This window comes from Squalius cephalus, assembly GCF_949319135.1.
Source record: "Squalius cephalus genome assembly, chromosome: 12".
Taxonomy (NCBI): Eukaryota; Metazoa; Chordata; class Actinopteri; order Cypriniformes; family Leuciscidae; genus Squalius; species Squalius cephalus.
Window position 1 is genome coordinate 7957530 of NC_137133.1, and position 26742 is coordinate 7984271.

At 35.7% G+C, this 26742-nt stretch overlaps 1 protein-coding gene across 2 annotated transcripts; it reads left to right on the plus strand.

Moving 5' to 3' along the window:
* The first annotated feature begins 973 nt into the window (after window positions 1-973).
* exoc2 (exocyst complex component 2) lies at window positions 974-25437 on the plus strand. Of its 2 annotated transcripts, none has more exons than XM_079888506.1 (28): window positions 974-1080; window positions 3350-3478; window positions 4497-4673; window positions 5124-5250; window positions 6167-6280; window positions 6367-6491; window positions 8684-8764; window positions 9375-9520; window positions 10098-10179; window positions 10296-10398; window positions 10916-11034; window positions 11838-11942; window positions 13161-13285; window positions 13376-13444; window positions 14358-14515; window positions 14819-14940; window positions 15473-15534; window positions 15635-15715; window positions 15810-15869; window positions 15961-16022; window positions 17628-17727; window positions 19403-19519; window positions 20969-21110; window positions 22426-22481; window positions 22776-22898; window positions 23327-23388; window positions 23542-23601; window positions 24600-25437. In XM_079888506.1, exons 2-28 carry the CDS (start codon window positions 3361-3363, stop codon window positions 24691-24693), a joined length of 2790 nt encoding a protein of 929 aa, XP_079744632.1. In that variant the 5' UTR covers window positions 974-1080; window positions 3350-3360; the 3' UTR covers window positions 24694-25437. The 2 variants fall into 2 exon arrangements, with proteins under 2 accessions (XP_079744632.1, XP_079744633.1); XM_079888507.1 differs by having other exon boundaries at window positions 996-1080; window positions 17661-17727.
* The last annotated feature ends 1305 nt before the right edge of the window (window positions 25438-26742 follow it).

A 26742-nucleotide genomic window follows, 5' to 3' on the forward strand; every position in this document is an offset into this window, starting at 1 on the left:
GTAATTGCCGCTCTCATATCAGAAATGTAGATCCATCATCAACAGTGGGTAAGCTGAACAAACATACAGTGTAGATCTTAAGTGAGTTATCTTATTTTACTAACATTTTCTCTGTTAATTAGCTGGATGGATCTTTGGCGGTGGCCCTCTTGAGAAAATAGCCGAGGCTACATGACGTGTTTACACATGCTGAACATCCCCTGTGGTGCCGTCACACGCAACACAGCGCGTTGAGGCCGCAGGAAAGTCAAATTGGATATGATTCCTCAGATTAGTTCAGAATGATTGAAAAATTGTAGCTCCCAAGAGCCCAAAAGGCCTTATCTGAGGGAAAGTATCTCTGCCGTGCACTATTTGAGGAGATAAGAGAGGGCATTATGGCGCACGGTGCTTGGGTGGTCTCTGTTGTGTGGTGTTATGGTGCGGCGCTTTCCCAGAACAAGTGGAAGTAACGCCATATGCATTGAAAATGGTTCATAATCTAAGTGTGACCTCACAGGGTGACTTTGATGTTGAACTTTGTGTAGTTGAAATACAATTAGTTGAAATGAGTGTTGCATAATAGCATGAAACCCAAGGTAAAATCTGGAGCTGATGCCAGATCTATTATATCAAATATTTTATAGCTTTCAAGTTATAAACTATCTATCTATCTATCTATCTATCTATCTATCTATCTATCTATCTATCTATCTATCTATCTATCTATCTATCTATCTTGTTTACATCCTTATTGTGCATATTATCATTTGTATAGGAAAGTAGGCTAATACAATATGATGTTTTAGTTTTCTTTCACTCGTCATTCTCAAGAAGTTGAGAATTTTCCAGCAAACACCAACTGAACTGATCACAAGTCTGCGTTTTCACTGTCATTTGTAGGCATTAACACTTAGAAATAGCACAGACCTTTACAGTTTACAGTTTAATACAAATTTTTGCTCTGTGGCTCAGGTTGATTTATTATTCATGTAGTGTCATGTGACTCGTCATGTGGGCGGGGCCGCAGCATCTAAACCGGAACTGTTTTTCAGAGGAAAGAAGAGTTGTTTAGTGATTCTCTTCACTGCCTTTATTCCTGTAAGTAAGCGCATTTTTTTTTATTCTTCCTCGATTTGCACGTGATAAAACGGGACTGTTATTATGAGGAAAAACGTTTGTCTCAATACATGCGTTTTCGTCGGCTTTTCTGTCAGATTGTTTTTAGCATTAGCCAGTCAGCTATTGTCTCATCTGTCAGAGCTGCTGTTTATATAAAACAACCTCACCATATCGAACAGTGTATGTAAATGAGCTTTGTATTTATTATATTTATGAAAATTCTTGTTTGATGCAATTAAAGCAGATAAACTGCTTGTGTTAACACACTCTCCGTCAGTTCAGATTATATTGTGAGTACGTTAATTACAAACTCAACACATAGCAACAACAGTATAAAACCTTAACAACACGATATTCATGCATACATTTTTTAACAACGCGAGAATGTATATATTTAATTTGACTTGACTGGAGCCTGATAGCTTTTTCTGATAAGCTGATGTGTAATCAATATCATTTGTTTATCATCAAAATAGCATTCAGACATGTTATGTTTGTGCTTTTCTCATTCAGTTATGTGTTTTTTATGATAGTCAGTGTTAAATATTAGCAGAAACTTATAATGCAACCCAGGGCCCACAATGCTTTGCAATAACTTTTTGATGTTAGATATTTTATATCTGAAATCATAATGTAAATTGAAATCAGATTATAGTTAATTACCAGTAATAGTACAAATTTTATTATTTCATTTGTTGACTATTGAATGCATTATTTTTTTTTTATCTATTTAATGTCTTGCAAACACACAAACTTATGTCCATATTAAAATTCCTATAGATACAATAAGTCAATAAGTATTTGTCATTGCCAATAAATGAAAAAACTATACTGTTGTGTTGTGTCTAAAAAATACTGATTTTGTAAATGTTGAAAATGTGTATGCAGTCAGCAGTTTGATGTTCTCATGTTGAATAGTTTGTTCAAGCTCCTGCTATTACATCTGGTCTGTGAGTGTGTGTTTGTAGGTGGGGGTCGCTGTGTTTTGGAAAGGGCCGAGTGTTGATAGGAGGATGCTTGGTAATTTGTCTGGGACAAGCTCTTTATTCCATAGAGACTCTCAGGTGTCAATCATCTAAGCAGTCAGTCACTCTCAAATGTTGCCACACAGAAGTGCGTGTCTTTGACTTTTACTCTTTTCACTTCCATGATCAGATTTTGCTGTATCTGAACAGTAGTCTAAATGTTTTTAGAAGTTGAAATGTAATCATTTTAATTGTTTGTTTAATATGATTTGTCTTTCTTTTTTCTTAATTTATTTTCAAAATTGTCACCCCCAAAACATGTTCATCAAAGATTTATTCAAGCCATAGTTTGTTCTTTCTTTCTTTCTTTCTTTCTTTCTTTCTTTCTTTCTTTCTTTCTTTCTTTTCCACTGCTTTTTGTTGAAATATTAATCAAAAATATGCCAAGCTACTTTTTTAAAATGTTCTTATTTTTTTTAATCGTCATTATCATCCTGACGTGTTTGTTCATGCTTCCCCCCCCCCCCCCCCTTAAAAAAACGTAATGCTTTTTAAATTAAATCATGCTCATCATAAAAGAGGTTTATTCGAGTCATAATATGTATTATTTCATTTTTTTAATGTATTTTTCAATTAAAGGAATGCTCCAGACAGAAAGATGAGCATTATTGACCTAGGCTATGTAATCTATAAAGGCAATGTATTTGCACATTATAACAATTTCACACAATTTCCAAAGTATTGTCATCTTCACCATAAAAACCCTGCAGTGAATATACATGCCATTTACCAAATTTAAATACTAGAAGTGGCGAGACGTTTTCTGAATCTGCACTGTGGACTCAGAGAACTCAACCATCACCCCTTCCCCTTTATCTCTCTCTCTGGCCCATGCCAGAGACCACACAGACACAGAAACACACCCTCCCAGACCACACAGAGACAGTCATGGGGTCTTGCACACAAAGCGCCCTGGAGCTGTCAGTCTTGTGCTCCATGTGGGTGTTTTTATACGAGAGAAAGTTTGTGACAGTGCAGAAGCCACAGGAAAAAACGCCATGATTACTGAACTACTTGTAATATTGTATATATAGTGAGATATCGGTGTTACTCCGAACAGAAACGTGCTTGCTCAGTGGGTGCCGTATGGGTAGATTTATTTGTTCATGTCTAACGTTTTTAAATGCACTGAACGTGCTGAATGTTTTGATGTATTGCCCTCAGCAGTGATGAGTACGTCGAGTGAGCTTAAACAAAACAGAATTTAACTTTGTCTCATTTAGGTGTGTGAAGAATGTCTCGTGCCCGCCAGCCTCCCTTGGTGACTGGCATCTCACCCAACGAGGGCGCGCCGTGGACCAAAGTCACCATTCGCGGGGAGAACCTGGGCACTGGACCCAATGATCTCATCGGTAATACACATGCAGATAGTCATTGTTACAGTTACAGATACAAACCCTCCTTTTTGAACAAACACACTGCTGTTTAAAAGTTTGTACGTTTTTTTTTTTTTAAATAAATGTTTCAAAAAGTTCACCATTAAATTGGTCAAAAGTGACAGTAAAGACATTTGTAATGTTACAAAAAAAATTAATTTCTAATAAATACTTTAAAAAATACTTTAATAAAAATTGATCAAAGGATCCTAAAAAAAATGTTTCCCGGTTTCCACAAAAATATTAAACAGCAGAACTGGTTTCAACATTGATATAATGATAGAATGAATTTTGAAGGATCATATGACGCTGAAGACTGGAGTAATGGCTTATTGAAATAAGTTAAACTATATTAAAATAGAAAAGTTATTTTAAATTGTAATCATATTTTACCAATATAACTATTTTACTGTATTTTTGATACAAGAAAATGCAGCCTTGGTGAGCATCAGCGACTTCTTTCAAAAAACCTAAACTTTTGAACAATTGCGTAATCTATTTTAGATATCTTCTAGATTATTTTATTTATTAATATAGCAGATGCCTTTATCCAAAACAAAGTGAAATTAAGGAAAAATGAAGGAACCAGTGTTTGGGTGTTTTGAATTTGGAGATTTAAATAGATGCGTTATTATATTTTATTGCAACTCAGTGAATCTGTAAATAAGCTAAAGTAATGCTTTGTCAGACAAGCAGCTACAATAAGGTTTTTTTTTCTTTCTTTATTGTTGGCTATATCTAACACAAATCAGTTTTTTTTTTTTACTTAAAAAAAAAAAAAAAAAAAAATCAACACATTTGATCTTCCCAAACCTGATCCACAATATAAACTAATATCTGATTAATATATATTTTTAAAATAGGCCTGGACAGATAGATTAAATCATATTAGCATCATGATAGACTTATATTGGCCATTTGGAATAAAATAAAATTGGCCATTTGATTGACTTGAACTTTTTCTCTTGGTCATTGTCCATCTCCCACACCACAGGTCTGTCTATCTGTGGTCATAACTGTTTGCTGACAGCAGAATGGATGGCAGCTAGCAAGATAGTGTGTCGAGTTGGTCCTGCTAAAGATGACAAGGGCGAGATCATCGTCACCACCAAGAGTGGAGGCCTGGGGACGTCCACTGTCTCCTTCAAACTGCTCAAACCCGAGAGGATCGGTGAGACACACATTCATAGTGCCCTCAAACTCACATACGCACACTCTGTGAGATCTATCTTACACTGCCAATCTAACACCAATTATGCTTAATAGCCTGACATCTCGTAAGGTCACGTAAACACCTTAAACTGTGTCCTTTATTTGCCGGAAAGGTCTGCTTAATCAAGAAACGATTGGCACACCTGGTTTTATCCCAGTCGAAGTCACTTTTGTTTTTATGTCAAATCAAAGAAAATGTTGATAATTTTCTATCTCACATAAACATGGTTTTCTTGAGTTATCAACATAGTGTTGTAGATGTAAACACACTCGATTTCCGTTATAGGCAAAATCACAATTTTGGTTTGATTGATTATACACTCTTTAAATGTACACACATGCTCTTTGAAGATGGCAATGGATTTTAAGTGCTCAACCAATGAGTATGTGCATGTTTTTGTATGTTTAGGCATTCTGGATCAGTCTGCGGTCTGGGTTGATGAGTTGAATTACTATGACATGAGGACTGATCGGAACAAAGGCATCTCTCCTCTCTCACTGAGGCCGGCCAACCCTTTGGGCATCGACTTTGACAAGTACAGAAACATTCACAATTGAGTTTGTGTTGCCCTCTTATGAATTGACAAAGTTATTAAATTTACACCTACAGTTACAGAGTACACACAGTGCTGTGCTCCACTCTCACACACATATGTGCTTCATTTTTGACTGTCTGGTTAAAACACGCACTCACATAGACCAAAACAAATGCATTTCCTCACACACTTCTCCCAAAAAGCACTGCTCTGTGTTTATAGAAGTGGACCTCTGTGTTTATAAGGAAGGAGGTTCAGCAGAAAGTAGAAACAGCCCATTGTGTGTATGTCTTCTACCTGGGTGATGTCATTGGTACACTATTTCCTTTGATAGGAAGTGAAAATCTTCCTTTCCCTGACCTCTACAGCAACCTTTTACTTATTTATATCGATATATAAAGTCTTCAGTGTCACATGATCCGTCAGCATTCATTCTGATATGCTGATTTGCTGCTCAAGAAGCATTTCTTATTACCAATGTTGAAAACAGCTGTGCTGCTTAATATTATGGAAAATATGGGAACCATAATATTTATGGAAGCAATAATATTTCTTAGGATTCTTTGATAAATAGAAAGTTCAAAATAGCATTTATTTGAAATAGATTTTTTTTGTAACATTATAAATGTCTTTACTGTCACTTTTGATTTAATAAACGGGTCCATGCAGAAATGCCTACTGACCCCAAACTTTCTAACAGTATAGTGCATATGAATCATATGCATTTCATCAGTGTATTCTGTGCCACATCACAAGACACAATGGGTTGGTTAAGCTTATGAAATGCTGTTTATATGCGGACAGATCTGGTTTGTATCCTGTCTGGTTTTTCTCTATCATCTGTAGTGTGGGAGAGCAGGCCTATGATCTGTGGTGTTTGGCATGATGTGTCTAACTCTGTTTTTCTGTTCTTCAGAGGGAAGGTTCCTCTGAAGGATCTGGAGAACATGTTCCCTGGTATGAGTGGAGACTTCACCAGCGAGAATTTCTCTGCCACCTGGTATCTCATCGAGAACCATTCTTCAACCGGGTTGGTCTATTTACCGTCTGTCCATCTTTTAATCTGCCAAAATGGATTTGTGTGTAATGTGGTGTCAATGTTTGTTGCTGTTGTAGTTTTGAGCATCTGCGTGTGGCAGTGGGAAATCTTAAGAAACAAGCTAGTAAGAAGAACGAGGGCAGTCTGGCCTACGTGAAAGGAGGTCTCAGCACTTTCTTTGAGGCTCAGGATGCTCTTGCATGTACGTATGCTTGGTTTTTAAACGCATATAAACACAACCTAGTAAGTAATTTCAAAGACTGCATGAAATATTCTTCATGCATTCGACTGAAGGAAACAGAAGCATTTCTGAAAGAAAAAGAATATTCACTGGGAAGTAATATAGGGTGGGACTGGATTATTTCCATGAGGATTTTGTTGCTTTAGGTCATGCTGGAATTATTGTGTTAAAATTACTCATCCCGTAAACACAATATCGTAATGACCATTGATCATAATTGAAGTTTTATTTGTGAATATTGACTGTACAGTATAGTTTTAACACATTTTGAGGCGAACAAATTTTATACTGAACATTAAAATTAAAATTGCGATCCAAAATTACATACTGTTTTATTCCCCTCGGGTGCTCTGATCAATGAATGATCATGTCTGGATAGAAACATTTGTCATAGTAATAAATTATTTAATTTCCACAAAATGTATTAGTTTAGAAGACTGCAACCTAAACTTAATTTCTTATTGAACTCTCTGGATTTAGACCTTTTTTAACACCCACATTAAGACAAATGCAACTCCTGATAATGTCCCAGTCCCTACCAAATATGTTATTGTAACTCAGGCTTAAATTACATAACATAAATCCCATTAGAATGGAGATACTTTTAGTAAAATGTGTCAGCTAACTCACTGGGTTGGTGCTTGTATAATGAGCATTAAAGGTAAAGCTCAAATAGACACTATGAATACTAGATCTGACATTTAAGGAAATTAGGTGCATGTGTGTTTTATTCAAGTTTTTTCACTTCTTGTGTCATTGTACACAGGTGTATGTGTTTTCTCAAACTGCTCTCATCAGAGGTCAATGTCACAAAATGGATATTTTTGTGTGTGTTGGACTTGTCTCGGGTCACTTGTCTTGAGTCAAACAGAAGAGCTATTCTTAGCACTGCGTATCCATGTGATTGACAAGCGTGGGGACGGATAACAAGGCGTGGTTGTAATAATGTTTAGATGAGGTTGTAATAAGGTTGTCATTGTGCTGAGAGGAAACGAGAGAGCAGCAAACGGAAGCTGTACTGATTCCCAGAGAAGACTCCCAAAACTTACCAGGCAGAAGTCAAAACATACCTCAGAGACAGAGGAAGCGTACCACACAGCATTCCGGACCCCAGGGGGAGCCGGGGGTTAGTCCTGACGTCATTGTGTACAGAAGTTTCCCAAATCCAGATGTGGAGAGAAAAAAATAGACTTAATTTAGTTTAGTTTTTTTTTCTTCCAATTTAATGGAATATATATATATAGATAGATAGATAGATAGATAGATAGATAGATAGATAGATAGATAGATAGATAGATAGATATTATGCAGACAGTCAGTCCTAAAGCACAAATTTAATATGTATGCGTATATATATATGTGTTGTATATACATACATATTAAATTTGTGCTTTAGGACTGACTATCTGCACTGTTGTTATGCCAATGATGAAATCTTATCAGTTTGCAGGGTCTCTTAAACTGTTTTTTTTATTATCACATTCTAATGTGATTATTAAACTTCAATAGGCTATGATTGATTTTAAAAAATATGCTGCATGTTCAAAGTCAAAACACACCACTGTTGCACATTCTACAGTCTTGTGGTTTCAGAGTAGTTCACAAATAATGAATGCTGCACATTTATGGCAAGTGATTGCTTATGGTCTGCTGTTGATGAATGATAACAGTGTTTACATTATGGTGTTTATATTGTAAAATGCTATAGATGGCTGTAAGAGTGAATATTTTATCTCACTCATCTGAGCAGCTTGTAGTAGTAACGCATATACTTTTCTATACAAAAAGAGAGTATTGATTGTCTTTCTGGCTTGTTTGAAATTAAAAGTTCTACATTATTAACTGTTTCTTTTTTTTCCTTTCTTTTTTGTTTGTGCAGGTCTTAAAAAGGGTCTTAAATTAGATTTTTAAGATTAGTTAGATTTTAATTAGATTAGTGTTTGTTCAGACAGTATAATAGAATGTTTAAAGGAACAGCATTTTTTAATAGAAAAGATTTTTAACATTTATAAAAGTCTTTACTGTTTTTTTTTGGATCATCTGAATGCGTCTTTGCTGAATAATATTAATTCCTAAAAAACAATTACTGACCCCAAACGGTAGTCTAAACCCTCGCAAACATTTCCTTTTTTTCTCCTTCTTTCTTTGTCTAGCTATCCATCAGAAGCTTGAATCAGACGGCACTGAGAAGGTGGAGGGCTCTATGACCCAGCGACTAGAGAACGTTCTTAACAGTAAGACATAAAACCGAACACATGGTCAGAATCGCACACGATTACACAAAGCAGCTAAATTTAGGATCAGAGTTGCATATGCATTCTCTTTAGACCATCAAAGCCACACATTTCATGCAGACCTCGGCGTGTTTCTGTGAGGTGCGTGTGCGTGTGTTCGAGACCACTCATATCCCAATCATATCTCCATGTCAATTCTCTCATGTGACGGTGGGTCAATAAACACGCTCGTTTCCTGCGGGCCGCACAAATAAACCAGTCACACACACTGACATGCTTTCATCGCCGACCCCTCCTCTTCCTCCTCACCACCCCGTCTTTACATGTACATTTAGATGTATGTTCTTACCAAAGCCACTTATTGCCTTTGACTCTCTCAGCCAATCACAAACAGACTCATTGGTGGAAAAAAAGGCTGGTCAGACTTTTATAGTGGTCAGGAGGCTGGTTCTTATTAAATCGGACAAAGGGAATCCAGAATTGCTCTGACCACCCAAGAAGAGATCTTGAATTTATTTGAAACTGAGGAAGGATGATTAAACCACTTTTTATCAGCTGTTATCCTTTTACACCCTTTTCTCATTTCTTTCCATTTGCTCATTCCTCTCAGGAGCAAGTGAAACTGCTGACACCCTGTTTCAAGAAGTGTTGGGCAGGAAGGACAAGGCCGACTCAACACGCAACGCTCTCAACGTTCTCCAGAGATTCAAATTTTTGTTTAACCTGCCACTCAACATTGAACGCAACATCCAGAAGGTGGCATCTCCCGTACACACACACACACACACACACACACACTCTCTCTCTCTCTCTCTTACACTCTTACCTACACAATTATAATACTGTGGGGTCAGTAAGATTTTAAAAAAATAAATTAATACCTTTATTATTTAAATATGCTCTAGATTGATTAAAAGTGATTTTCAAATAATTGCTGTTTTTTCTAATTTTCTATTTAACAAAGACTATTAAGCAGCACAACTGGTTTTAACAATGATAATAATAAGAAATGTTTCTTGAGCATTAAATCATCATATTAGAATGATTTCTGAAGGATCATGTGACACTGAAGACTGAAGTAATGATGCTGAAAATGTAGCTGTGGCATCACAGGAATAAATTACATTTTAAAATAAATGAAAAATAGAAAACCGTTATTCTGAATTGTAATAATATATAATAGTAATCAAATAAATGCAGCCATGGCGAGTATAATAGATTTTTTTTTTTTTTATTGTACCGACCCCAGACTTTTGAACGGTAGTGTATACACTCTGCAATATATAAAAATGATCTCTGAATGCTAAACTGACAGTGTCTGTTTCCCATCCAGGGGGATTATGATGTGGTCATCAATGATTATGAGAAAGCCAAATCTTTGTTTGGGAACACAGAGGTCCCAGTCTTTAAGAAAGGTGATCTGATGTTCTCTGATAATTTCTGATAGTGTATGTTAATATGACATGCATCCTCTTATGTACATTCACGTTAGCTGGAGTATTGAAAGGTTGTCCTGCATGTGTGTTTGTAGTGTATTCAGAGGTGGAGACTCGGATAGAAGCCCTGAGGAAACTGCTTATGGATAAACTTCTGGAGACACCATCCACTTTACATGATCAGAAACGCTATATCAGGTGTGTGACAAGCGACTTGCAGTGACAAACTGCAATTTAAGAGTTAAGAAAAGTTAAGAAATTTTTTAATTTACATAAATTAGCAACAATGCAATTACGACCAATGTGAGTGAGTAGAGTGGAGCTCACAATTGCCATCACTTGTGACAGGTTTTTTATTTTACTTTTGAATGCCAGGGACCCCCAAATCAGATATTTCCCTGGTGGACCCCCCCTCCCAAAATATAAAGGCAGCTATTTCATGTAAAAAGACTTATTTGTACTCTGAGAAAGTCATCTTAAAAATATGTATTTATTTATTTATTATATTTAAATATATATTTTTAAAGAAGTCTCTTAATGCTCTTATGATAAAAAAATGGTAGAAACAGTAATAATTTAAATTAAAATCACTGTTTTCTATTTGAATAATTTTTTTATTGTAATTTCTTATTATTATCAATGCTGAATGGGGCTTAAGGGTGTCCTGAAAAAACGATGCAATTATATGCATGATGATCTAATGATCCTCTTTCAGATATCTGTCAGATCTCCATGCTCCAGGTGACCCGGCATGGCAGTGTATAATCGCACAACACAAGTGGATCCTGCAGCTGATGCAAAACTGTAAAGAAGAGTTTATCAAAGAGCAGAAAGGTACAGACACTGATAGTTTGAAATAAATTGATGGTTTCTCTACCACTCCAAAGAGTGAAAGCAGTGTGTGTGTTCTGCCCTGTGTGTGTGTGTGTGTTTAGATAGAGAGCAGCCCGTGTGTGGTCTGGTCATGACCCTATAGAGAACAGGAAGTCCACAGAGCTCTATAGTGTGGCAGAGCTGAGGGGGGTTTGCTGTAGAGAGAGGCAGACGTCAGGGAATACAAGAAGAGAGAGGAGCATAGATAAACACAGGAGATGATTGGACACCTGGATCAACACCAGCACTCATTTTTTATATAGAAAGAGAGAGAGTAAACATCCAAGTGGCTCAATGTTATACGTCTTTATCTGTGTGAGAGAGAAACATGACATGTGTACACTATCTGGACATATTGAGTGTTTCAGACTATATCAACATCAACAATTTAATCAAGGCTGAGGAAGTGTCCAGAAAGACCTTTAGTGCCATCTATTGTCAGAGAAGAGGTACTGCATGAGAACTACCAGTATAACACAGTACCTACCACAAGGTTGTAGATTTGAACCTTACCACAGGGTGATTGCCCAATTATAAGGGTTTTGTAAGTCACTTTGGATAAAAGCAGTCGTCTCATGACTTGCACTCAAATCACAAGGAAAGAAAGAAATGATATCCCATTAAATCAAAAATTTACCTTTTAATTTAAGCGTAAACTGCCAACCTCAAGCAAAACTCTCTTAATTTTTGCAAACATGATTGATTGTTAAATGCTGAGGTATGTAGATGAGCATTCATCGTGTCTGTCTGTCTGTCTGTCTCAGTGGGTGGTGTTGGGTTAGAGCTGGATCGGTCCTCAGCTCTGAACAGGATCAGCCTCTCAGCTCCAGTGAAGAGAGGAGGCAGCTTCCAGAAGCCTAAAGATGACTGTGAGTACAATAACAGAAAGATCAACATACATTACTGTTTGAAAGACGTCGCTTATTCTCACGAAGGCTGCAATTATTCTATCAAAAAGTACTGTCTATTTCTATTTTAATATATTTATTCCCGTGATGCAAAGCTGAATTTTCAGCTGCTATTATTTACCATTAAATTGATCGAAAGTGAAGACATTTACAATGTTACAAAAGATTTCTATTTGCACTTTCTGTTCATTGAAGAATCCTGTAAACAGAAACAGGTTTCCACAGAAATACTAAACAGCAACTGTTTCCAACATTTATAATAAACACACACACACACATATATATATATATGTATGTGTATATATGTATGTATATATTAGGGCTGTCGCGATTAATCGCATCCAAAATAAAAGTTTGTTTTTACATAATATATGTGTGTGTACGGTGTATAATTATTTTCTATATATAAATACACACACATGCATGTATATATTTAAGAAATATTTGCATGTATATACTGTGTATATATATTTATATTATATATAATTTATATTATATATAAATATTTTATATATAAATAACACATTTTTCTTAAATATATATGCATGTATGTGTATTTATATATAGAAAATAATTATACTCCATACACACACATATATTATGTAAACACAAACTTTTATTTTGGATGCGATTAATCGTTTGACAGCCCTAGTGTATATATATATATATGTGTATGTATATATATGTGTGTGTGTGTTTATTATAAATGTTGGAAACAGTTATAATATACTTATATACCATTATAATATACTTACTTATACTTATATTATACACACAACAGTTTTTTCGACATTGATAATAAAAAAAAAATCTTGAGCTTCAAATCAGCATATTAGGATGATTTCAGAAGGATCATGTGACACTGAAGAGTGGAGTAATGGCTTCTGAAAATTCAGCTTTGCTATCCAAGGAATAAATGACATTTTAAAATATATTCAAATAGCAAACATTTATTTTAAATTGTAATATTTCACAATATAATTGTTTTTGCTATATTTTTGATCAAATAAATGCAGCCTTGGTAAGCATTCGATACTTGTATATTTGTATACGTGTATTTCCTTTATATACAATGACAGAAAATGTTCTTATTTGCTCACAGAAATCTCATTGTCAGCCATCATTTCATAAGCAGAATTCTGCTGTCTTTGTAACAGTATATCATATGTATTTTCTCAGCGTGGCACTATAAGAGCCCTCAGCAGGTGAGGTTCGTGGAGAAACTCTCAGACGTGGTCATCAGCCAGCTGCCCAACTTCTGGAAACTCTGGATCTCTTATGTCAACGGCAGCCTGTTTAGTGAGGTAGTTATACACACACACAAATATACCTTCAGAGTGTTAGAAATAAAAGCTAGTGTAACTCAGACTTGTTGACTGTGTTGTCTTGGACAGACTGGAGAGAAGTCCAGTCAGGTGGAGAAGTTAAAGAAGAACGCTCGGCAAAGACAGAATGACTTTAAGGTTAGTAAAGCAGCTGGAATGTTTTTGTGCTTATAGTCTGGAGACTGAAAGTGTGAGCATGAGTCACTGAGGTCTGAGACTAGTGATGCTCCAAAATTTAGTCTGAAATCATAGACTGAAACAGTGATGTTTCATTAGCACTGCTCCAAAGACACGTTTTGACTCTGTCAGTGTCCATTTCCTTCACACAGCGTGGGTAAGCTACAACAGCTAAACTGTCAGCTGTGTGGATGCTAGGGCTGGCTTGACAATATTGATTTTTCGTTTTTAATCGAATTTAATTTTGATGAACCAAGGTCTTAGTTGTAGCATGAAATAAACATGAATAAACATCAGTAGGTATGTTGAAAAAAACAATACAACTTACTGAAATGTATCACGTCACATGTAATCGCTCAAACAGTGTTTCATCAGTAAAACAGCTTGTAAACAATGACTCGTGATGTTACATTTACGGCAGGAAAGCCATTCAGTGTCCATAGCTTGTTAGACAGCTAAAAAAAAAAATAATCTAGAGAGGAGCATTATGCTAATTACAGCATGTGCACTATATTACATATTCATTTTATTTTTACTTAACCTGTTGTCTTCATTATTTGAATAAATCTGTCATGAAAACAATTTTTTTACACCCACCATTTAAATGTTTATATTTCAAAAAGCTATTTGGATGTGCAATTTAAATCGTTATATACAACTTAGTTTTTGTTTGAGTTTTGATAATAAGTGATAATAAGAAACTTAATTTTCAGTTTCAGTTCTGGTTTTCGGCTAAACAAAATTTGAATTTCGGTTTCGTTGTTTGTGTAAAAAATGTAATTTGTTGCATCACTATTTGAGACAACCTATGTGTGACGGCAAGGGTTATTTTCACTGTATAATGTGTTTGATTGGCACATTTGATTGTGTGTAGGGCATGATTGAGGAGGTGACCCGTCGTCTGGTGCAGTTAGTTCGAGGAGCTCTGTTACCCTCCTCTCTTACAGAGCTGCAGCTGAGGCAGTATGGCGGCTGGGACACCAAAACCCCTCTCAGTGGATGCTGGCTCACGCAGGTCATTCATACCGTCAGGTACATGTGTGAATTTGTTGTAGAGATGTAGGAATAAGTGATGTGACAAAATGAAAATTTGTAGTTTTAATGATTTTATATTAACTAGAGAATAATTCCGTTAAACCAGAATTATTGTACATGCAGTTATTTTCCATTTCACAGATTCTGTTATTGGATGTTAAAATAACTGTTTCTGTTGGCATTTTTAGCCTGTTTTTCCATTCTAAAAAGCTGAAATTATGGTGTATCCTTTGATATTTGACCATCCTCTCCTTGTATTTTCATATAAAGCTCATTTGATGCTCTCTATCTGTCTCTCAGGTTGAGTCACGAGGCTCTGTCAGCTCTGGAGATTCCCAATGACCTGCTTCAGGTGATTCAGGATTTACTGCAGGACCTCCGTGTGCACTGCCTTCTGACCACACTACAGCACACTGAAGAGGGTAAAACTACATTCACTGAGCGTCTCCGTTTCAGTTCAGGCAAACAATTGCAAATGTGATTGCTGAAATGTTCTGCAGAATATCTGCTCAAAATTCACAGAATTTTTTTTTTATTCATCAACAAGACTGTCAGTAGAGTTTTAGAGCTGACACAAGCAGGAAGTAACCTTTTCTTGTAATTGGCCTTGTAGATAAGCGATTGTAACAGTAGAGGGAGCTATGGAGCTCTCAACTAAATGGATTTGCATTCATGTTCAGTATTAATTTTTTGTAAATAGTTTTAATAAAACAGCTCTAGTGAATTAAAGTTTTGTTCACTTAGTCAACATCTGGAGCAGTATAACTAATTTTAGTAGCCAAACAATTATTCAGGTAATTTCAAATCTCAAGGCTCAGTCTCTGCGTTTTACTTTTTCAGAAGGCTAGATTTCCCAGTTAAAGCAATTCTCTCAACATTAATGTTGAGAAAGCTAGAGAAGTAAGTTTTTTTTTTTTTTACTGGTTTAATGTAACTAAACTTTGTGTTGTTTAGATGTAAAGAGACTTGCAAAAAAAGAAGACTGGGTGGTGGACAATGAGGGAATTACGTCACTGGTAAATCTTTTATGCTTTTATTATATTCCATTCTAGTTTATTTCATTCTAATAACTTGCAGATTGAAAACTTGCGGATAAACGGTGTGTGTGTGTTTCAGCCGGCCCAGTTTGAGCAGTGTATGGTTCAGATGCTGCAGTCTCTGAAGGAGCCCATGGAGTGTAAACCTGGAGAGATCAATGTACAAACCCTCACACAATACTCATCCACAGCCTTTCCTCTACAGATTATATAGAGATTAATCAGTTATTGTGTGTCTCTCTCTTCATCTTTAGATCTTAAATCTGGATGTGGTTCAAGACAAAGCTTGCGAACAGTGTGTTTCTATCATGAAGGTATTGTGTGTTGGTATCTGTTGTTTTGTTGGGATTTGTAATTATAATTTCTGCTGTTTGAAAAGTATTTTTATGTCTCTACTCGGTTTAGGTCTTTATTAAATGTCTCGAGCAGCTCAGCATCAAGACTGATGGAGACATCGACACCTCTCAGTGAGTTTTATTGTCTCTTTAAATATATATATATATATATATATATATATATATATATATATTATGGCAAGCCGTTCAGGAAGTAATTATATTTATAATATGAAGTCTGAATATATAGAATGAAAGTCTGAATATATTAAACGAATGTCTGAATATATATGGAATGAAAGTCTGAATATATATGGAATGAAAGTCTGAATATATATATATAGAATGAAAGTCTGAATATATATGGAATGAAAGTCTGAATATATATATATAGAATGAAAGTCTGAATATATATGGAATGAAAGTCTGAATATATATATAGAATGAAAGTCTGAATATATATAGAATGAAAGTCTGAATATATAAAATGAAAGTCTGAATATATATAGAATGAATGTCTGAATATATAGAATGAAAGTCTGAATATATATAGAATGAAAGTCTAAATGTACTGTATGTGAAAGTGTGAATATGTGAAAAGAAAGTGTACATTTGACAATTCTCACTGAATAATGTGTAGCTTGGTTTAGCCTTTTGAATTGTGATTCATTTAAAAATGTCATTCCCTGAAATTTTCCAATACTTTGGTGAGCTACAAGACTTTTTTGCAACAGTTGGTCATACTCCAAACATCATTCATGCATCATTCCCGAAGGAATTTATGAATCTTATGAATTCACCGCATTCGCTCTTCCGCGATGAAATAGCGAATTAATTTCTTCATCAGTAGAACGATGTTGAGTACGGTTGCCAGTATTTTGGTCAGTACACGCATTCGCCAGGGTGTTAATTAGATGATCCTTACTTAAAATTGCTGCAACTAAATTTCGTGCGGACTCGCTCATTGTTCAAAATGTGTATAAAAAATAGTAGATGAATAACACAAGATGGCGCTGATAACATCAGATTTTCATTCCATGCGTTTTATATATTCAGACTTTCATTCTATATATATTCAGACTTTCATTCTATATATATTCAGACTTTCATTCTATATATATATTCAGACTTTCATTCCATATATTCAGACATTCATTTTATATATTCAGACATTCATTTTATATATTCAGACTTTCATTTTATATATTCAGACATTCATTCTCTCTCTCTCTCTATATATATATATATTCATTTTATATATTCAGACTTTCATTCTATATATATTCAGACTTTCATTCCATATATATTCAGACATTCATTCTATATATATATATATATATATAATATTCAGACTTTCATTCTATATACTCAGACTTCATATTATAAATATAATTATTTCCTGAACGGCTTGCCATAATATATATATATATATATATATATATATATATATATATATATATATATATATATATATATATATATATATATATATATAAAAATTCATTTAATAACTTGAAAAATGTCAAGTGGTGTAACAATTATGTAGAAAAAACGTTCTTGTTATTTGACAATTAAATGGCTTCTTTTATGTTGGGTAGGCCACTCTGACTTTTATTTGGTGGACATTTTTTTCAAACTGAGGTCCAGTTTGAAAATCTTAGATTATTCAGGACAAAAATGAGTGTCACGTCACTGACCCGTATATGTAATGTTTAGGCTGAATGTTTAATTTTACAGTGGGAGTGGACAGTCAAAGCCTTTCTCTTTCAGTTTGTCTGTGGACTTGGCTTCACCTGATCTTTTTGGAAGCATCAAAGAAGACTTTAGTTCAAAACCAGTAAGGATGTTCTTCACCTCTCCTCCTGATTTCCACCTTTCTCCATGTTCCATCTTGTCTTTCTCTCTCTTCAGAGTACTAATGCATATTACTGTGTGCTAAAGATACATATAATTAATTTCATTATTCATATATTAATATAAAATGAATAAAAATGTCTAAGCTGTGGCCTAGCAGTTAGCACATCAAGCTGGTTTGACTGGTTTGAATCTGGCTTGCGTCGAGTACTCTCCACTTTTTTTAGTCGTCAATCCACTTTCACATGTCAAAAAAGGCTAAATAAATCAAACACAGTATGAGTGAACTGATTAGATGTAGTCCAAAATGTGGTATTTTATTCATGGTAAAGTAAACTGCAGAGGTGGATGTCACTGTATACGACAGGATATTTGAGTACAGAGAATAGGAAGTTAGTGGAGATAACATGTTCAGCTTGTTTTAAACGATTAGTCACAGAGGCAGTGACTGAAAGCCAAATAACACTGTGTTGATGTGTAGTATCAGAACCACAGAGTGTCAGGGTTTTACTGAAAGCTGAAAGGCTGGTAGATGAAAAGATTGAGAGAAAGAGAGAGAGAGAGAGAGAAACCAGGTAATGGGGCCATGTGTTTAAATTTTCAAAACGAAACAGCATCTCATCGATTGAAGATATTCAGAGACCTCGTGTAACCTTGAAGTGCTTCCTCCATTAAGTCCCTCTTATTTGTGCTTTTTCAGTAATGCTTTGTGTGTGCAGTATATCTGCAGTATATGTGTGGTATATGTGTGCAGTCACTGCACACATTTGCTTGAGTAAAGTTTAAACCACATAAATAGAGTTTACAGTGACCCCATAATGTATCTTGATACTGAAGTCAGGTATTTAAAAGGACTGAATGACTTTACCGTACATACAAAATATTAAACCAAAGTGGCATCTGCAAAGTGAAGGTGGTCTGAAGGTTTAGTGGTTTAGCAGGCCAACCACATTAATATTTGACAACCAGAAAGTGTAAAAATACTTTTTTTTTTTTTTTTTTTTTGCGTAAATTCTGAACTATATATTATATTTGTTTGTAATTTGAAACATGGGGTTTTGCTTATAATATTTGTTATATTTAAACGAAATGCCATTCTGTTTAATATTTTGTCATATAATGCAAAAAAAAAAGAAAAAAAAAAATCATCATAATTTTTTCCAAAATACTTTTTGTGGCCACTGTATTTTCTTGTTATTTCTTAGTTCTGAAGAACCCTTTTCCTGAGAAAACATCCTGTGTTCCGTTATGGATGTCTTTGTCACAGTTTCCATCTGCAACACAGCAAACATTCGAGCATCACGCACAGGAGTCATGTGTTGTGAAAAACAGCAGCTTTCTCTTCAGAGAGCACAGTGCTGCTGCCGATCACATGGGGTTTCCCCTAGCCTGCAGTGGAAGAGCTGCAGGTTTCCCCTCTATCTCTCTCTTTCTCTATTTTACTCTCTCTTTCTTTCACAGACTGGTTGATGGTTCACCAGAGTTTAAATAAAGGCATAATAATACCCATCATATCTATAATACATATAATTAGTTTTTCAAGAAAAATACCCCAAAATATCTCTCTCTCTCTCTATCTCTCTATATATATATGTGTGTGTGTGTGTGTGTGTTCATGTTAACCGAATCAGTTGCTGTGTGTGTTCTGACCCATGCAGGAGCAACGTCTCCTCATCATCCTCAGTAACTGTCAGTATCTGGAGAGACACACGTTTCTCAATCTGGCTGAGCACCTGGAGAAGAACGGTTTCACCACTGCAGAGAAGATCATCAGGGTACAAAGACACATGCACACTTCCTTTTTCCCCCTCTTACTCCAGTCCACTGTTGGCATTTTCTTTTTTCTAAGCAATAACAGGTGTGATTCTAAGTTTGGTCGTTTATGTTTTCTTTTACTGAAGTGAGAGTGACTCACACAGATTGTGGAGAAGCTCAAGGGTTTTTCATGATAGCATTAGAGCACACTCACTCGAGGTGGCTTTTGTGCCCTGTAGGGAGAGCGTGAAAGCTCTTGCGAAAAGGTTATGGTTGGCCTTTCCAGTAAATGCAGATCATAGTGAATGAGTGTGTTGGGCTTAAAGCGAATATGTAGATAAATTTAGTGTGATGAGAAATCAGATCTCTCTGAAAGAAAACTCTGATTAAGAGCCTGATAACTTAAAGGAGAGCTTTATTACATGATCACAAAGTGACTTACCTATTTCTCTAAACACAGATGAGAAATAAGTATTGATTATTGATCATGCCGCATAGTTTCCAGGATGATTAAGAACTGCGTCACTAATAATGTTGCTCATTAGGATAAAGGATTTGAATGAACCCCTAACTGTAAAGCAATCCAGCGACTACCAATGGGATTGCAGAAAGTGATCTGACTGATACAGTTGAATATGCTGCGTTTGGCCTACTAGAAACCAGCAATGAAGGAATTCAAGCCATATCTTGGGATCAGAATATCATAAAAAGGGGTTCTGTCAGGCTCTTATATATAGAAATTTTTTGGGGTCATTTTATAGTTTTAGTTTTAATTAATTTATTTTTAATTCTTTTTATATGTTGATAACATTTTATGACTTAACCTGCTTCTAAACATACTTAATCACTAGAAAAAATCAACCCATTAAACATGAAAGTATTATGCAATCATTTAAGACATTTCTCCTGAAATATAACTTTTTTGGCTTAAAGCGTTCTTTATCATTGAATCAAGAACACTAGGGTGCTATATAGAACTCCACTGAACCTTTTTTTCTAAGCACACCTTAACAACTGCATAGCAACACACTTAAAACACCAAGTAGTAACATTCTGGCAACCATGCACAACACTATAGCATTACTGTAGGAGATTTACATGAACAAGGCTTTTTCATCTTATATAAAACTTTAGACAACTTCTCAGAGAACATTGACTCTCATCTGTCTTGGCAGATGTCCATCTCTGGTATTTTACTGAGATCCCAGAGATTTGTCCCCTTTTAAGATGGTGCTTTCCATTTTGGTTTTTGAGTACTTCCCTAAAGTTAAACAAACATCAGAATGATGGACAAGCATGAGTGGTCTCTACTCATTCTGCAAGTAGTGTGTGATGAGCAGTGATTGTGTGTGATGTTAATGGTTTCTTAAGGTCACATGCACTTCTGTGTTGCAGGATAAAATGTTACATGATCTGTGAAAGACATCAGTGGTTTGTGATTAAACTGAATGCATGCCTATAATCTTCAGGTCAGCATAGAGGCATTGAGACAGCTGGACGAATATCTGTTTGAGACATACATAGAGAAAAAATCTGATCCTATTGTCGGCTCGCTGGAACCTGGCATCTACGCCGGATACTTTGACTGGAAGGACTGCCTGCTACCTACAGGTATCACACACCTGAATCATGCCATGTGCCTACTGACAACACTCTGTGGATGTTTCCAAAAAATGTTGTCTGCTTGAATGTTGAAAGACCATCACCATGGAGATGGTTCTGGAAGGATCCAAAAACACTCTTGAATCTGCAGTTTCAGTCTGCTGTCATTGCTTTTGTGTCACAGTTTCAGTAGTGTGTGTATATTTAGTATGATTAGGTCTGTGTGGCACATACTTGACTAAATGCTATTGCTTATGTGAATCATTTGTGTACTTGCAAGGACACTTCCTGCTTCTTCTGAAACATAAGTAGAACTGTGTAAAACCAATTAACTTTCCTTTGCCACTGCTCCTGTTTATTTACAAGTCAATTAGGAAAATCATCATCTTTAGCTCCAAAACACACAAACCAAATTGTAGTACACGTTAAAGCTGCAGTCCGTAACTTTTTTGGGTTAAAAATTATCCAAAATCAATTTTTGAGCAAATACATAACTATACAAAACTATCTGCTTGCCTTAGCTCGATTCAAAACGGTAAGCTTGTAATAATGTTTTTAATTCCAGTGGTACTGGTGGAAAGTCCAGAAAGGTTCAAACGACAATCGCCAGTGACAACTAGAGATTCACCCGTTGTAAAATGCAAAAGACTTCGTTCGGACTTCGGAGTGGCTACAGAAAAAAAGAGACTGCAACCGGGCCCATGCGAAAACAAGGATAATATAGGAAGGGCATTAAATGTAGTCACGCAATGCTGATGTTGTTAACATTAACCATTTGAGAACAAAGTATAATTTGCACGGTTTGACGTAATATGATAAGCGATCGTTAGGTTTAATCAGCACGATTTACTGCAATGCTTTTTTTCCCTTAGTTGGTCAGAACAAAAGTGGATGTTACTTACTTGTTCAGATGACATTTTCCGGTGAAAATTCTAATCTTGGTCATACTTCCAAAAAGTAAAATCTGTCATTTCGAATGACAGTATCCACACCGGCGCGGTGACTGACAGCTGCACTTTCTCCAAACAATTTGGGATGTGTTAAAGAGGTGGTAAATGGTACTCCCACTGTGTGAACTCCTTGACCAATGTCTGCCTTGGAGCAGATCAGTTCATTAATATTCCTATAATGTAACCAATATTCATGATGCAAGCCATGCCTGACAGTTTTTTCTCTGAGCAACTTAATTGTAGGATGAAAGACGTGACTAGGCAAAACCATATCATACTTCTTCCACCTTCTACATTTCAGATGATTCCTTACCCCGTTTAAACCTTAAATAGCGCATCATTTATCTTCCTCATTCTCTTTGTTTCTGACTCAGGTGTGAGGAGTTATTTGAAGGAGGCTTTGGTCAGCATTATCTCTGTTCACGCTGAGGTGAGATGCACAAACCTTCAGCTTATCTCTGCTTCAAAAGATTCCCCGTTAGATATCTTACACCTTGAGAATGTCACATTTCTGTATTTAATAGGTTAACAGGCTTTATAGGTCCACTTTCAATTCTAAAAAGTAGGCACAACATTGTTGCCTTAGAAGTTCCCTGCCAAATTCTAAGGCAGCATCACATTGTCTTTGTGGTTAAGACAATCCCAGAATTCAAAGCGACAAGCTTGGTGAAAAAAATCATGACTGAATGCATTCTCAAAGATTCTTTGTTCCTTGCTCTATCAGGTTTTCACGATTTCCAAGGAGCTGGTTACTCGTGTTTTATCAAAGATCATTGAAGCTGTAGCAGAAGAAATGAGTCGTCTGATGCAGTGTGTGTCCTCCTTTAGTAAAAATGGTGCACTGCAGGTACAGCTCACTCCTCACATACACTTTTCAGAGCAGTTAGCATGTGATCTAAAGGGGATAGTCTGTGAAAATTAGATAAAGTTCAAATTTACTCATCATTATGTTGTTCCAAACCTGTAAGAATTTCTTTCTTCGCAAAAGAAGATATTTTGAAGAATGAATGAATCTTCTGATGAGGATCTTCAACTGTTTGGTTATCCCCTCGGTAACCAAACAGTTGATGGGCCCTACTGACTTCCATAGTATTTTTTTTTTCCATACTCAATGGAGCCATCAACTGTTTGTTTGCCCATATTCTTTAAAATATCTTATTTTGTGTTCAGCAAAAGAACAAAATTACTACAGGTTATTCTTGAGGTGAACTATCCCTTTAAGCTATTGAAATCTGCACCATCATATTTTTTTTTCATTAATAATTCTCTCTCCAGGCACGTCTGGAAATCTGTGCGTTGCTAGACGCCATAGAGCCGTACCTCACATCAGAGAGTCGGTAAGACGTAAACATGTTCAACATTGATTCATGTCTCAATACAAAAGCTAAACTAGCTTACACTTATGAAAAATAAGAAACAGAAACACATAACGCTGGCTAAACCGAAAAGTGTTTGTATGATAGTTTGTGATGTTCTTTTCTGTGTCTCAGCTCTAGTTTTAAACAGGCATTGGAAGCGCTACCACAGCTACAGAGTGGAGCCGACAAAAAGTGAGTTAAATCTCAAATCACAATTATATTGTGCCTTACACTGACAAATAAATGTTAACTACTGGTCATCAGAGATGATGATAATTAGCACCAAGCTCACCAATTAAATGTCATGCCACATGTGCAAGTGACCTTGTTCAGTTTGTGAAACCCGAGGAAGGGGTTCTAGCAGACCAATCACAACGCTTGAAGTCCGCTTAGAATTGAATTACGTCAGGGTACGCCGTATGCTACGTGTCCTACACACAGCCTACGACGTAGCTACGGCGTGAGTTCGACACACAAGTATAAATTGGGCTTTTGTTGTAAATCATAAATCACTGAGCAAGTCCTGATAATATAAATCAATTCAAATTGTGAAACTTTTAGAACTAGTGGGAAAGCATTATCTTCTTTATAGTGATCAACCTGCACTTAAAGTGGGAAAATATGAAATTGCAAGAATGACTTTTGATAGCATTCATTTGAATGGGTTGAAAGTCATTTTCCAGCTAAAGTGTGTTTATGAATTAATGTCATACAAGTTGTAAGATAACCGGATATAACCGCAAATTAAAAAAAAAAATCTTAATATTTAAATCAATAAACATTACAGTACACTTCTGTTCAAAGTTTTGAGGTTGGTAAGATTTTTTTTGGTAAGATTTACTATTATACATTATACCATTAAATATGTTATTATGCTGTAAATATTAATGTAATTTTTTCCTCTGATGGCAAAGCTGAATTTTCAGCATTATAATATAAATATATATATATATATATATATATATATATATATATATATATATATATATATATATATATATATATATATATAAGTTTATATATATATATATATATAAGTTTATATATATATAAGTTTATATATATATATATATATATATAAGTTTACGAAAAGTACGGATATATTTTGTGATGATTTTGTTTTTTTTAGGGTACATTTGGCTCTTTTCTAATATTTCTCTCTCTCTCTCTCTCACTCTCTCTATTCTCAGACTCTTGGAGGAGCTACTGAATAAGTTTAAGAGCAGTATGAAGCTACAGCTTAACTGCTTCAAGCCTGCCTCTTTTCAGCCAGTGAAGCGATAAACCTTTACAAAACCCCAACATTTCAACAACGCCTCTGCGATGTAACACTTGGAGACCATTTCAGTTTTAAAAACCATTAAAAGCCAATCTAGTGCTAGTAATATAGCCTTTTCTATCTACTGAACAGTGCTTGTGTTTATGAGGATGTGGCAGTCTGTTGATAATTAATAGACACATTAATATGACACGTTGTACTGCCTCTTTGTCCAACTTATTGACCACAGCAGTTAAAAACCTAAATAAATCTACGTGCGCTTACACAAAAGTGGGTTTTCTGCAAACGGTATTGTGCAAAATAGTTGCTAGGATTGTGCTTTTGTGTGTGTGAGAGAGGTAGAAATAGCAAGAGTTTTGCTCTTTGTAGATGAAACTATTGAGTTCTGAAATGACTCTTGTTCTCATTTCATCAAAAGAGTCGTTTTGTGCTGAGTCTATTATGACCACATTATCAACGATGCTTTAACACACCCTGTCTAGTGTAAGACAGAAAGACACACACCCTGCCCCTCCTCAGCAGTGTTGGGGTATTTTTACCTGTTCTGGGAGGAAGTGCCAGTATTGAGAGATGTCCTTTACTGTAAACCTTTTTGCTGTGTAACCCAGCATTGGTATGTGGTTCAGGAGTTTATGATATAACTAACTAAATTAATATTTTGTTGGTTCTCCCTTGTTTTTGATTACAGCAGCCATTTTCCATGGCATTGACTCAACTTAGTGCATGTGTTATGTTCAACTTCTTTCCAATCCGCCTTAAAAGTATAGTTCACCGAAAAATTTAAATTCTGTCATCATTTAGTCACCCTCAAGTTGTTCCAAACTTCTTTCTTCTGCTGAACACAAAAGAAGATATTTTGAAGAATGTCGATAACCAGACAGTTGATGGACCCCATTGACTTCTATTGTATGGAAAAAGAAATACTATGGAAATCAATGGGGTCCATCAACTGTTTGGTTACCGACATTCTTCAAAATATCTTCTTTTGTGTTCAGTTCATACAGGTTTGGAACAGCTTGAGGGTGAAGTTCTTCTGGAAGACCTGCATGACTTATCACATCTCAGGTTTATAATTTCCCAAAGGTTTCCAATGGCTTTAAGGTCAGGGGATTGAGGTGGCCACTTCAAGACTTCAAAATGCTGAGCATGAACAACTTTGTTGTTTGCGCAGTGTGTTTGGGATCGTTATCATGTTGGAAAAAATGCACATTTGATCTCCAAACAGATCCTCCATACTTGGCTACATAGTGTTCAGCAGGATCAAAGTGCTTTGTAGATCCTTCCTACACCTGCTGCAGACATGCGTCCCCAATACCATTATGTTTGCCCTTCCGTGCTTAATGGCGCCACGCATGCTTTTGGTATTAAAACAATCCATTCATCTCCTACTAACATACCTGACACCATCCAATGCTAGATGGTTATACATTGACTTGTTGGACTGCAGAACATGGCTCCAATCTTTCATACTACAATCCTTATGTTCTTTGGCAAATGCAAGGTGTTTTTTCCAGTAGATAAATGGTTTCTTGAAATTGGAGAATGGAGGTCCCATCCAGGTCTTTAGAAGCTGTTTTGAGGTGGTCCCACATTCAGGTGATTTTCATCCTTCTGTTTGCTTATTAATTGCTTATTAAATGCTTACTAGTCTTCCTTGACAAGCCACACCACTTAACATTCTGCATGGTATTGGTCTCACTGTGCTTTGAAGTAATTCTGTGGATATTGTGACCATTCGCATCCAGCACATGAGCAATATCCAAAACCAATTGACCAGATTTAGTCATTTTAACAAAATCCTCCCTGGTTGCAGAGGACTGCTTCTTCCATCTGGCCATTTTCACTAAAACCCACAAAATAACATCTAATAATTAGTGCTGTCAAAGCAAAATCATATTAACGGCACTAATTTTTTTAACGGGCGATTAACGCAGCGCGTATTTTCTGTTTGACCCGTGGCCCAACCCCTATAGTTGGAGAAATGGAGATACACAGTGTTGCCAACTTAGCGACATTGCAGACCCCTTTAGCGATTTTTTTCCCTTCAAAAAAGC

Coding starts and splice junctions, on each gene's coding strand:
- exoc2 (XM_079888506.1), top strand. CDS start 3,361: ATGTCTCGTGCCCGCCAGCCTCCCTTGGTGACTGGCATCTCACCCAAC. Junction 13,286..13,375: donor ACGGCAGCCTGTTTAGTGAG/GTAGTTATACAC, acceptor TGTCTTGGACAG/ACTGGAGAGAAGTCCAGTCA. Junction 21,111..22,425: donor GGACTGCCTGCTACCTACAG/GTATCACACACC, acceptor TTTCTGACTCAG/GTGTGAGGAGTTATTTGAAG.